The sequence below is a fragment of the Ptychodera flava genome, chromosome 6 (genome assembly GCF_041260155.1).
Source record: "Ptychodera flava strain L36383 chromosome 6, AS_Pfla_20210202, whole genome shotgun sequence".
NCBI lineage: Eukaryota > Metazoa > Hemichordata > Enteropneusta > Ptychoderidae > Ptychodera > Ptychodera flava.
This window is the reverse complement of record NC_091933.1, coordinates 9,217,830-9,232,766: the sequence shown is the minus strand read 5'-3', so window position 1 is coordinate 9,232,766 and position 14,937 is coordinate 9,217,830. Positions and strand designations below refer to the sequence as shown.

Below are 14,937 nucleotides of genomic sequence, written 5' to 3'. Positions count from 1 at the left end.
TAGTACATAGTACACACTGAGTACAGTCCGCCGCCAACCTCCCCATTCCAGGGCAGACGTTCCTGGCGATACTGAAAAATACTTTAACAATGATTTACACTGACAACAAGCCCATATGCATTCTTCTTTCGATCAACTTCATTACGGGTATTGTGATGATCTTGAAGAAATGTACTTTTAAAGTGACCCCAAATTAAGCTGTCTTTATCGACTAAACATACACAATATTTTCCCTGTGACGTAAGCGTCGAAATAACCGATGTTAATGGCTGTCAGTGCATGCAATTGCATAACTATACAATATCAATAGATTTAATAATTAAAACTCGTGGCTTGGCGAGATGGTGTGTAGGGGGGGGGGGGGGCTGATAGCATGGTTATTTTAACGTTAACAATAACGTTAATAAGCTTGCTGTAATCGTGCCATCAATATTCAGGTTGGTATAACTGAGCATATGTGTTTTCACTAGACGGGTCGGAAACTCGTGTTTTGATGGCCTAAGCTTATTTCTTTCTATATTAATCGATTTTGCTTTGTACAAATTTTGAAAACCGAAAATACGATCCAAACTATAAAAAGCATCGTTTTACATCGTTTTTGTACTCTTGTAACACTTTGCAGAGTATTTCTTTTTGCATCAGTACATTTGTCGAACACGACTTAAGGCTGTCGACTTTTTGATTAAAGGGTAATATTTCATCGATATTCGCTATTTATAGCAGAGCCCGGATGTATGAGGAGGTGCACCCATGTTCTACCGGTGAATTTTTTTATCTGTACGAGTGTCAGCTGTCTAACGGTCTGGTACTTGGCAAAGCTACACCACGGAGTTGTTGATCACCGTCGCTCCAATTCACAGCATTTGGCGGAAATGCCGTGCCTAAAAGAGAAACAAAAACGCCACCGATTTCATTGCTAGAACATAATCAACGTAATATCAGACTGTAATATGCCGCTGACACACAACAAGGTATCATGATAGTTTGCATCTGCCTTGTACTTTTCGTCTGTGGACAGCTAGCCAGGCTAGGCTAGCAGTCGAGCATTTCTGTGGACGAGGTCTCATAGTCATTACATGCAGATAAGTTGGACCGCTGCACCACGTACAATGCGTGTCCATTGACCCAGGCGAGTTGACATTTCTGATGACGAAATACTTCATTGTCTGCAGACTGCTGGGCAGGGTCACCTTCACAGCATTCCAGTCTGCCTGTTCTGACGTGCAGCATTTATTTTCGTTAATAAAACGTGAGGGAAAACAGAAATGATATCGACAATCATAATGATTTCAGTCTATGGACAGCAGGTACGCCATTAAGACTATGAACAAGCAAACAAATGCATGTACGAAAATCTCTGAGCAAACGAAACCACAGATCATCCGGTCTGGATTTACAGAACTTAGGGAGCCCTCCATTTTATTTTAGGAGGGCACTATTAGCGTCGTTTTAATGTCGGGTCAATGTTTGACAAACTCTCGCTGGATTTCCTCTTCCTAACGTATGAGCATAAAATATTATATACTTACGTTCAAATATGCATTGCTTTGTTAGTAATTTTTGTTTGTTGTGGCAAGTTGGAGTTGAGTGAAGCGTAACCCCTTCATATATATATATATATATATATTATATATATATATATATATATATATATATATATATATATATATATATATTGTCCACAACTGTCTTTCGAAGTAAATATAGACATGGGGTTTGTAGCATGCCATATAACTTCAAGAATCTTGCAAAGCGATGTTCATCAATAATTCACTTCAAAAATTCCTCAATACAGCACTTCTCAGTACAATATAAGATGTGTGAAGCGCGTAGCTAATCGCATAACTCTGTACCTGGGCGTGCACAAAACGTTCTAACAATCAGTATTGCAACGTAAGGTCATGGAAGAACGGTTGTTGATTTTGTTCCGCTAGTTTTTTTCCCCAAAAAGCAGATTGTATGTTGTTATTGTTGTTGTTGTTGTTGTTGTTGTTTTTTTTTTATGGACTGCGAAGCTATTTTTTCTTCTCTGTATACAGTTGATAAGGTCCTTTTCGTGCCTTCGAAGATGATGGAAATATCGGAATAGTGTTTTCCAACCCAGTACTGGTCCGTCACGACATGTTATGTACAGGGATACTCTTCCAAAATCGGTGTGTTAACCAAATTTGAAAGACTAGTGAATAAACACCGTTTTGTATGATGGCTTGTGAATGTATGTGGCGGTTTACCAAGCCGGCGTATTTATTACAAATTTCGAAAGGCATTTTCGGGCCGCGGAAAATGTTTTCGAACTTCAAACCTGAAATGTTTTATAAAGAAATAATGAGATTCAATCTTTGCAATATCGTTGTCAGATTTGATTCATTTCAGTGTATTTTTGTACTGAAGCTCATTTCTGATTGAAGATAATATTGCACTAGACATGTACGTAACAGTGGACACCAAGCCTTCGGGGTCACAACATCAATTATGTCCTTGATAAAGGGCCTACTAAAACCAGGGTCCAAAGTCGGCGCCACCAGTGGTGCCATAATATATGTTTGACAGGGAATAAAGCCAAGAACATAATTTCGGTTTGGATTCATATCTCCGCTCTTTCTTTGTTTCAGCGGAAAAACACTATCTTCAAATTAGTTTTACATGCTGTGGAATGCCATCTTACACTAAATAACTAGTGCTACCACACTTTCTTTTTCGAAACGACTCGTGATAGTGAGAACATGGTGTAAAGTACGCGTCAATGCGTCAATGGGTGGTATGCTTTACAACGTTGTCGGATTCGGTTTTTAATAGCAGGACTTCGAGGGGGTTTGGGTTTTTCCCCGCAAACTAGTACAAGTCACTTTAATACCTCCGTGTCAGTTGACAAAAGTTCCAATTATTTTTACTGTTTGTCTCTGTAAAATCCGATAACACTTCCTATTTGCCCTACCGTTGTATCCCAAGTAGGCCTGAACGACAAATTTAGAGGCTCGACTGATTAAAAGTATCTGTCATTATAATTACACGTATATTGTCCAAGTGGAACAGAAATTTGTAGGACAATATGTGCCGTCAAAGTACGGTGTAATAAAATAGATTTTACGAATGGAAAATCCTTTAGTTCTCCGTACCACGAAGCCTAGTGTTATTTCCATGCTTGTAAGCTCATAATATATATGCTAGTTACACCATGGGATTGTTCAACGAAGGCGAATGTCAACCCAATCCCTCTCGGAGATTTTTTCTCCGGGGGGACTTTATGAAGAAACCTTTTCGTTCTGAAAACTTCGCATCAGTATCAGTGCATGATTAGCCCTTGCCCTGCGTAGAATGCTGTATGTTCCCGGCGATACGGCCTCCCACCACATACAACGCCGGGAACACACAGCATCGTAAGCAAGGCAAAATAAGCCTATGGAGGTTCCCCTCCCCCCCCCCCCCATGATTAGCCCGACCACAGCCCCTCTTACCATAGTGACTGTGGCCCGCCATAGAGAGTTTTGGAGGCCCGCCCTCATCAGTTTCGTGTGTGCATGCGCTTCACAGTGCGCCTATGCATTGATTCTTCAATGTACCTCCCTTCATAGGATGCAGGCTGCTCCCTCCAATGAATGCATGCGCGTGAACCCACGATTGCCCCAAGTTTGTCTTTGTAAAGGTATGGTGCAATGGAAACCCCCGAGAAATGAAACCCTGCAGCTTTTCGTTCATCATCACGTGTTAAGGACTTCTTGCTTATTTCACCATATCGCTGGCCATACCAAGGCTACTGTACAATCTACGCCATGGCCGCCATCATTCGTCCTTCATCTAAAGTTAAAAGAAGAATCGAAAATCATACAAATCTTAGTTCCTTTTGTTGCTATTGACAAAGAATCCAAAGAAACGAATCGATAGTTTGGCCATAAGCTTAGTGAAGAGTGCATAGGATACTATTAAAATGCCAAAAGCAGAAACCATTAATCCCTAGAAGGGGTGTGCTCACGCAGATGAAAGAAATTACATCGGTTTAGCATTGTTAGTGACAATGACGAGTAACATTATACCAAATTCAGAAAGTCAATGTACTAATGATTCATCTAGCGTAGGTATCGAGTAAAATAAAAAGATCTTTTACCGCCCATGCAAACAGAAAGAATATCGACTCCCCTTCCAAAAATGGTTAATTCTTAGCGGACTAACTTACGCGAGGCCGGTGTCTCTCTCGGTTGTACCATGTCAACGACAGAAGAGAATGGTACAGCGGAGCTCTGCGATTCCCAATAACGATAGTTACCAAGTGTTTTATCTTAATACTCACAGAAAGTTGTGTAATATGGTACTTCACACCGCTGACAGCTGACGTCATCGAAGAAAATACTGATTTTAGACTATCTTTTTTTAAATCTGTAAATTTCCCCTTACCCAAGACACCAGCCCGGTACACGCGCATAGTGAGTGACTCTTCGTAATCGCCACTATGGGTGACTTGGACTATTCGGCCTGTAAACTAACTAACGGCCCTACCAGCAAGAATATGGAGCCGAAGGTAAGTTCATGTTCAGTATGTGTGATACTGTTGGTAACCAGCAGGTGACAATCTGTTACAACTGGCCCAAAGGTGAATTCTTGAGATCACCACGTGTTGGAACATCGATTGAAATTTCAACACAAAGGTCAGCCTACAGCTGACTGCAGTGTTGTCCTACAGCAACATGCAGCAGACACCTCTATTGTCCACCGACAAGCGACCTTCCACACAATACTGATGATCTTTATTCGGTAAACTGCGTTTTTCCGTACTCTGAATTGAGAGAGTCGTAGAATGTAGGACCTTCGGAAAAACTGACGTCAATTAGTCAACACAGTTTGTGTTTCAAGGTCGCGCTATCTTTTGTTTGGGACCCGGTGACCGATGGTTAGAAATTTAAGCGCACGCACGACATGGAAGTTCAGAAATTCCACGGCAGGCTTCCTGCCCAACCTATTAACGGCTGACCAAGTACTTGACAAAAACTGGGAATCAAGGAAAGATTTGCTGGATGGCGTGAAAATGTAGAACCTAGTGGAAAAATGGCTCATTAGAAAACGTGGGTGACATCGTGTACAATGCTTTGTACAACTCAGTTGACGGCCTCTCAAACCGGCAAACTCAGCTGCGTTATAAAGCCGTCTGCTTCACACACCAGGTTCGTTGAGTTTGCGCGTAACGTGAATAGCGCACGGCACCTCCACATTTTAAAATGGAGCAGGCTGTTATTACGTATACTCCCCCTACGCGTATGACGTCATATGAGCGTCTAATAAAATGAAATTGCGACATCGTGGCTGGAGTAGCATTTAGTACATTGACTGAGGTCGACGAAAAGCCGGCATGTACGGGCTAACGTGTGCCACCAAAGAGCGCATTTCTTAAATGTTAAATTTTGCTTGGCAAGCTTGCCATTATCGATCACAAGCTTAGTTCTCTACTCTCACTTCCAGCTAGGCGACCATGGCTAATAATGTGTAGCATCTCAGAAGCTCATAGCTATTGGTTTCCTGAAACTTGTTCTTACTATTTCCAAACGGCCAATCAGGTAAAGGATAGCCCTAGTTTCAGACTCTGTAAGTTACCATAAGCAGTCCCTCCATAGTTGGTGCCATAAACAGTGACAATCTACCAGTTGAATATAAACCTTCTGTGCCGCCGCCGCACATTGCTTAGAGTGAATACCAAAGTTCAAAAGCTAAACAGGCTGAAGCACTTTACTTTGGTGAAGGGATTTTCTCAAGAATCATTTAACAATATAGATTTGATTAGGTCCCAGGAATAAAAGATCATTATCATTTTGCTGAAAACATTAATTCTTAGAATCTAGTCTATAAAAGAACATCAACTATATTAAAGCCCCCAGATGACAATTATTATAGTTTAAAATGGTGATTCTGAGAATTTATTAAAATTTATTAAAAATATATTAAAACTTAAAGAAAAGAAAAGCAAAGTTGCCATACTAGGCAAACCTGCATTTGACTCTTTTGTTTCATGTAAGAAATTTTCAATTTATTTTTGTGATGAAAATATGTTCATTCATTAGCTCTCAGATGTCTGCTATTCTGCTCTTGTAGATATATAATAGTCTCCCCAGATAAGCAATTTCCAGAGCATTTTCGAGAAAGACAGCAGAAAGATGGAAGCTTTTGCTCAAAATTTCTGCAAGGAAATTTTCCAGCATTTTCTTTCATCATCAAGAATAAAAATCAGGGTTCATCATTCAAAGTTTAAGGTCAGAGCCACAAATTGCAGATATTTACACCTCAAAATTGTTACCATACCCTGTGTGGGAAAATGAAATTTTTATGAAGATTAGTCAGTTTTACTCAACATGTGCCAAAATGAGCCTGCTCAACCAGTAGACCTAAAGAGCATTGTTAAAATTTGAGTTTCTCAAAACCTCCCCAAGGCGTATTTTCAGAAAAGTACTGGCAGAAAATAAAAACACAACAGGAATATGATGAATTATTATACAGTTTCCCAATGGTTCATTATACATGTATGAATATACAAACATTGAGAACTGTGACATAAAAATAACCAAATATACGTCAAACAAGGCAACTGCCTTTTTTTGCTGCTGTGTGATATGTTTGTCACTAAAAGTCAGTTTGAAATAGAGTGGCTCAGTCATATTGGTGAAACATTCCATTCATAACTTAAGCATGCACATGACATGATAATGTTTTTAAATTCAGTTTTGTTCTTCAAGGCCAAGCTTTTGAGTGTTATCACAAGAGTACGGTGCAATCTGTTATAAATGTTATGGCAATCCAGTTATCAACTGGTCCACACAATGAAAAAGTGACAAGGCTTTCATATCACTTTTATTGTAAGAGTAATCGTAAACAGCCTCGCCTATGTAGTTTTGAGATAAAATTTTCATCAAGAAAATTTTGCACCAAATAATTTTGTGGTTTCAAGAATTCAACAATAACTGAGGTTACAGTTTCCAGAGATCTCGAAATAGCAATTACACTGATTTTTCAGTATGTTATACATTAATGTTGTTTATAAGAAATTTATACATCCGTATAATTGGCTAGTTATATCAGAAGTTTCTAGTACTTAGTGTGTTTATAAAATGTGACTGGCATCCTTTTCCAATAATTTTTACAAATTTCTGTGAAAGAGTGAACTGTTGGTCCACTTAGTTCAAGACATTGGGAAGTTGTCATTGACAGAAATATTAATCAAATGTTAAAAAAGGGAAGTGCATTCACAAAAGCAGATTGGCTTCATGACATTTCTTTACATTATTGAAAAAGAATGTGCCCCGGCGACAGATATTTTGACTCTCAAACTTTTACAGTTCTTTTCTGCTACCTCTTACAGGGGCTCATTTTAAAGCCCTTGGTGTGAGAAAAATTTTCATCATCTTAGTTTCTCGAAAATTGAAAATTTTATCTTTCTTCATACAGTTAATGCAGAGATGGCAGCCATTTTGAATTTCAAATATCAGAAAATCCCGGGTAATTTATTTCGCTTGTACCAAAATTTGCGAAGTAACCCCCAATTTTTATTCCTGATTTTGAAAGAGTATGGTTGAAAGATTCCTTTAGCAAAGTTTGAGCAACAGTTTTTAGTAGTTCACTTTCAAGGTGTGCACTACCATAAGTAACATAAAGAATAACAACAGTCATAAAATAGAAGAGTACAGACAATAGCATATTATAATGATGTATATGGCCTGGAACATGTTTTTGGCTCATGTAATATTGCATGTATTACAAAATCGTCACTTTTCTTGCCCTGCTGTTTGACAACTTTCACATCAGTACCCTTTTCCGCACATTTGTCACAGTTTGATATCAAGAAACGTCAACCTTTGATTCCTGAGAATTAACAAGTTTCGATTTCCATCATTGGTTTATACCAAACAGTATTGCTTCTTCATCTGCTAAGTCAGTAAAAAGCAGCATTGAGTGAAAACCCTAAGTAAGATTCAATCATGTTTACAGTATTTATGTATTCATATTTCAGGGGCCTTCAAATGTTCAAATTTTTGTTAATATGTACCATATGATAACTGTAATGCTTCACTAGTTTGAACTAACTTGACCTGATGGTGAAATTGTCATGATAAGGTTGAATATTGTATGACAGTGTGTTGATCCTTTTTTGGAAATGCCTGAATACATTTGAAGGTCTTGCTATCATAGACACAGCAGTCATTTAAGCTTGCTGTATTAGTAAAATGTCAGGTTTAGTGCATTAGTTGTTGCGTGCCTACAGGTAAGACTTCTTCACCATTTTGTTCACTTTTTGATTTTTCGGCTTTTGTGGTACATGGTTTTGCATTAGAGTCAATCACAGCCAACCATGGAGTGACAAAACAATGCATGTACGTCATTGCCATATTTTTTCCACCAAAGGTGAAATTATACAGTGTACCATTACACTGGCACGTTTCATGCCTTTAAACCATTCCCATACATGTACTCATAATTCACTTGATTTAGTTGGCTAGAAAGATAAATGTATGTTTCTTGTGTGATAGTAACTATATTTAGAAGATAAATTGCTTTCTGAGGTCAAGTCTATACAAAAAGTTCATCTGTGGAGTGTGAAAAGGAAACAAGGAATTTGAATCATGGACTTGTATTAAAAAGTGAAGCTGTGAAAACCATTTTTAAAAGCAATACATGTCACAATATATTTTCCTAGGCTGAGTATACTTTGTCCCATCACTGGTGAATGTCTAGTGGTAAGACAGTTCAGAAATCAAAATTTTCTTTTGACAACTCTTAATTCAATGTTTATGCTGGTATAGGCAGGTACAATTTATGGGCATTTTAGTTTGTTTTTGGTGATAAACTAGACAAATCTTGACTGATAAAAGAAATGCTTTGTCATCAAGCGCTGTGTGTGTGTGTGTGTGTGTCTATGTATGTGTGTGGTACTTTTTGTTGTGTGTACTATGGATTAGCATAGCTCCAAGCCTCCTCATGTTTTGTTCACAGCAAACGTTGATGAACACAGCAGACAAGTCACTGTCTTCTTGACATGTCTGTCCATATCACTCCCCGCTTGGCCTCAAACCCCCAATCCCCCAGGAAAATATTTGAAAATGAAAAAATAAAGTAGGTTGTAGTGGTTGGTTGTATACATGGAAACATCAAAACCCCTGTAAATGAATCCTAAAGTGATCAATCGAGTTAAAATGGAAGGTCATTGACCCCAAACTTAGTCATGGTCCATCCATAGACAGTAGAGGGGGGGTCCGTCTAAATAAAACTTGCATTACACGTTGAAATTGATGATTCATAAACATGCATGGGTGGAGTGTGATAAAACAGTGCAGAACTAAAAATACTGGTTGAGTTGAAATTCTGATCCTTCACCGATTTTCCAGTCTGATTCTGAATCATTGATGGTCGAAAATTCAACAACAAAAGACCAATAGGCCCCGCCTGCATGGCTAACTGTAAACAGTTAGTACAACGTAACTGTCAAATGTGTTTCAGGTGTTTAAATGCTATTGTTCTGTCCTGGTGCAGCATGGGTAAATGCCGGCTTTTCAAGTTGCCCTGGTTTATAAATGACAATTACATGTACAGAGTGCAACTGTCACGAGATTTTACATATAAATTATTCACTTCAAAATGGTGTCTGCCATAAATTAAATGGTAATAACTGTGTACCATGACACTGAAATAGCAAGGGAGGGAGGGAGTGAGGACAGATTTCCTTTCAAAGGTCAATGACCCGAAAAAAATGCCAGATTTAATGAGTTAATGGCAACTTTGAAAAGCTAGCTTGAACATCTTTGTAATTTTGAGGCTTCATGATTTCTTTCAAAAATTATAGATCTCACCCCACGTGTCACATCACAGATCACTGACTTGAATTATATTCAATGGCTTCCATCCTATTCATGTATATATTTAGAAAACAATTTCAAGAAACACAGAAGATAAAGTTCATACCCACTAGTCTGAAGACGAGTGAACTTTACAGCCTCGTGCTGATCCATCTTGTCAAACCTAATTAGTAAAGTAAAATACACTGTAAAAAATACCTACAAATTAAACACTAAATTTACACTGAATGTCAGGGACACCCTGTAAGAATTGCCGAAATGACCTGAATACGTCATATATCCATAATAGACCAGTAAAAATTCCATTCAACTTGTAAAATGGCTTTCATAGAAAGATAACTTTATCAAATAGATGTTCGCAAGGACATGTAGATTTCAGCATATGAAATATTGAATAAAGAGTGGGAAAGTTTATCATGGTGAAGGTTGCTCCAAAACATCACAAAATTCACAATGTGTCAAAACTCAGTGTATATTTGTGTATACCTATCAACATGGGTACAAGAGATTTTAGAGATTACCCCAAAACTAAATAGACACTAAGCAATGTTAACAATTTATGAAGAACTTGACTTTTGTTTCCCTATTACTGAAATAGACATGAAGATTTGATCATACTGTGGTGAAATTATGCTATATTAAAGTTCCGCTAAGCGATGATGTCACATGAATGTTTTATGGAATGAGTTGAAATCCAGATGAATGACTGGTTCAGATACGCATACTTTTATTGGAATTGTTCTGAGGTTTTTAGTTTCCTTCTCAAAAAAATTCAACATGCATCATAAATGGCTAATGATGTTAAATTCATTGCACAAAACTGAAGAAAGTTTATGTATATTTTGAGAAATAATTGGCAGAAAATTATTTTGCATGGTACACAGTAAAATGTAGCCTGTGAAAAAGATGGTTTGTTCGCAGACTAACGTTCTCGTGCAGAAATTCTGTATTCTGTATGTCATATTATAAATCTCTCTGAATGTTTGAAAATCAATGGAGAAATTTCTTTGACCTTAATGCCCTACTGGTAAAGGAAATGATCAATGTGTATATATCGACACAATATGACAAGATGTACCACATTGATTTCAAGGTGACCCACCTTCAAAATCAGCTTCCTGAGACTGACTGGCCACATTGCCAAAGAGATCAATGTAAATGACTCAATTATTTTATTTCTGGTTCCATGATTGGAATTTCTGATGGCACATGTAGAGGTATTCAATAACTCACAACTGTACTGTATGGTGCAACACTGCTTGCCCGATGCCTTTAATGTCCTCAGTGACCTTGAGAAATACATATACAGCGTCTTTAGCTTTTATGTTCCTTTTCACTCTGAAAATTGCTATCAATGTCTGGTTTTAAACATCTATAATTTTGGTTACGTAATGTCAAAGAATGGAACAGATAATTCTGTTGGTACATTCACATTTCCAGTCTAATATTGGCTGTTTATATTTGGTATGTTTGTTTTTACCAAAACCTCAAGCCATCAAAATGATTGCCAAATATAATATTGTGAAAATAGAAAATAAAACTTGCAGTCAAAAAGCAGTAGTAAGTCTCCATAGCTGATATGGTGCACACAACTTGCAAGCAAATTTGACCCAATTAAGTCTAAGGGGTCCTGTGAAATATGCTCAGTAATTTGTCCCCAGAGTACAGTCTTTTTATCTATATTTAACTTGTCAAGCTTAGTATGTGCAGGTTAAATGCAGTATAATTCATTGAAGTTTTTTTTCCAAAAGCCTCTATCATGTGCTGGTTATTTGTACCAGCATGAGAAAGTTGATTGTATAGACCTTGGCTTATGTTTGTAGAGCTAGATTTACGTAAGTAACTCATAACACCATTTTAAAATTATGCAAAACAATTTTAAGGTAGGAAATTTGCTCCTTTTCAATATGATATCAGAGAATAAATGCCCCAAATAATGGTAAAAATATTCACCCATCATATGTGTTCTTCTGCTGTTCAGCGAGATATGTACATTTAAATTTCAAAAATTTCATGAAGTGAAATTTTGTGAAATATTGCAGACAGGAAATAACGAAATTGTTCTAATGAAATGATAGAGTTGATTTATTCAGAATTGAGCAAATTCTCTAGCTGTGGACGGCTCATTTCTTTTCACTGTTGTGGCCCCTGAAATGTAGACTGAGTTAAATTGCATTAGGGAAGGTTGCCATATACTTTCAAGCAGTGTGACTGACACTGCATTCTTGTGCAGTACTTTTACACACAGCCGAGTGGCGGCCAGCAATCTAATACAAACAAATTTTCATTGCCGCACCTTGAATTGATTTCATTGAGATTCGTTAAACAACTAGTGAACCATGTCCCCCACTTTTTGGGAGGTTTTTAAAATGTTTAACTTTAAACAGTCAAGGGTTGTGTTTGCTCTCATAGATCTTTATGTTATCATGTCAGTGTCCATCAAAACAAGATGTTCTCATTAACCTATTGCACAGTTGAGTAACACGTTGTTCTTAGTGATAAAAAATCATCTAACCAAAGTACATAATGTCTTGTAAACATTTAAAGTTCATTCAATTCACATACGCCCCAGGAGGAGGTTTGTGTGCCTTTCCAATGTCAAGTTCATACATATGCATATGTGCATGTTCCTGAACTGTCCTCAGAGGTCACGGTCTTGGACCTGAATACTCAGACTATTAATTTCAGAAGGTAAAACTCGCCGTAACACTTGGACCGGGATGCATGTTTAGGAGACCAAATTGCCAGCCATTCTGGAATACAAATGCTTGACCAGTGTATACTCTCTTGTCCAATCAACATCAATTACTGTAACTTGTCTTCAGTCTGAGTCAAATGACTCAATTAAATTCTGTAAAAGAAAACAAGAATTATGTTGTATTCAATTTGGGTCTCACGGGGAGTAAATCATTGTTGCATCTTCAAAACCAGTCTTACTTCCTTAAAGTTCCTTTGTCTCACCCTTATCCTGCCCTCGTGAGGAAGAGTTTCCTGTTTGCATTTAACAAGGTTGCATTATCATCCATGGAACACAGAGGTGATGTATCTTGGGAAATTGACTGCTTCTCAAAAGTTTTGACACAGGAAAGAGGGACATGATAATAAGCCTAGTCTTGACTTTAAACTGTCAGGCCAATTTGTAAATACTAAGATAACCCAGGCAATGCCAGAATTAGCATATCCCTATTGTTATGAATAGGATGGGTGAGTCAATATACAGGGACATGGGGGTGAAAGGGTTGAAATATCAGAGCAGCAGCTGTTCAATTTGCACCTGTAGTCTGTCAGTATGAATACTGTGAGCAGGCACACTATTACTCATCCCTATAATACTAACCAGAAATACAGTGTTACCAGTAAATTTGACAGTTTGTTTGTTACAGTATAAGCCAAAGATTTTTTCTGTCCTGCAGATACCTTATCTTTATTGCTACAAAGTACAATGTAAACTGTTATTCATAAGCAAGTAATATATATCATTATTATTATGAATTGTAGTAATGTTATCTTCATGTAAGTTTTTCTGTTGACTGGTGCTCAGTGAGGGACTTTTGATCAACAGAAGTTTGCGAGTTTAAATTTGAGTTCTCATCAAATCAGAATGTATACTTAATGACTGATGAACTAACGTTAATCAATTTTATGCCACATTAAAGTACATATATAAAGTCAGTTGATAGGACAAATCTATTGACGCCGAATCTTTAAAACAAGACTTCAATGACATCTGATTTGATATGTGTACATTTATGCCACCTTCATCATGTCAACACCGTCCTAAGTTATAACATCATAATGTACATGTATGTCTCCGAACTAAAGCACGATGTGCGAAATAATTCAGCAAATATTTGTGTCACATGAAAACTGTTGATGTGCATAGTTGAAATTCATTGAATTATGGAGCATTTCAAGTGTCAGGAGCAACTGTTCAATACTTGAACCAACTCGCATGATGTACATTGTAAGGCATTTGTATAAACCCTACCCAGCATGCAGTGTGGTTGCACCTTGCTGTTGAAATGTCACGACAGCTGTGTTTATGCCCGAAATTATGAAGGAAATGAAGATATTGTATCAAAAAAATAAAAAGATATCACAAATATGTGAAAAGTGTTAAAATATCTCTACTTTCAAATGCTGTGTGTGTTTATTTTCGTTTGTTTGTACTTAATGATTGATTACCGAGAGAAGGGCTGCATATGCATGTATGTACACACCTGATGACTGATTAGCCTGGGACATTAATTACCACCTTGTGTGACTTAGACATTCATAAAATATCAGAGGATGGATTACATAGCACTGGAACACGTCCCCGAAACATCAATTCAGAATATCCAAATAAGAATACTGACCAAATTTAGAGTTCTGCCATGTTGCTACATGTACGTCAAGGTCAGTCAGAAAGATTGGATATTTGGAATAAACATGTACGTGCCATGCAAGATCTAAACTCCCTTCCAATAGGCGTGGTAATTAAGTTACTAAAATAGGTGACAAATTTTGGAATGTGAAGAATATTATGTCAGTATCTTTACCATCCTCTCCAAATGAAGGAGTTTACACAAGTTGAAAGAAGTGAAGGAGGCATGATATTTAAGGTTATGAAGTGAAGGAGTACATTAACTCCCACTGATACTCACAAAGAAATATTTTAGTATCATTAGAGAAAACTGTATTATACATTATATCCTTGTGAAACATTGACCTCTGACTTTTGTCTCAGGGTCATCATAATTTGTTGACCGCTTAGATCTTGTTCAGAGATGCAATATGAAAACATAGCACGCAAATCAGTGTAGAAAGTAACTATAGTGTCCTTTCTGTTTGTGGTTTCATGAAAATCATCCAGAGATATTGTTATTTGTTTTGTTTATGAGTTCACATATCAATCAGCGAATAAACAATTTTAGTGGGGCAAAGTTTGGCTTAGAGTTGAAGTGACTCACAAACTAAGCATTTCTCTATTCTCTGCTTTTTTGTCACATTTACGATCTGATGTACCTGTTACTCGCTGACTTCTGAAAAATTTGAGGCAGAAAATCAATAAAGTTGTCTCTTACTATGTAATTGACTAAAGTTTGTTTCAAGCTGTCTGGTTACTATAGGG

At 37.4% G+C, this 14,937-nt stretch overlaps 1 protein-coding gene across 3 annotated transcripts in view; it reads left to right on the top strand.

The window, feature by feature from the left end:
* The first annotated feature begins 4,149 nt into the window (after positions 1–4,149).
* Positions 4,150–14,937, top strand: part of LOC139134774 (S-adenosylhomocysteine hydrolase-like protein 1) — a 54,500-nt gene continuing 43,712 nt past the window's right edge. The window contains exon 1 of one of the 3 annotated variants that reach the window (XM_070701826.1): positions 4,150–4,513. In XM_070701826.1, coding sequence (XP_070557927.1) covers positions 4,445–4,513 — 69 coding nt within the window. In that variant the 5' untranslated portion in view covers positions 4,150–4,444. The remainder of the gene's footprint in view (positions 4,514–14,937) is intronic. The other 2 variants (XM_070701821.1, XM_070701822.1) reach the window with 2 other exon arrangements.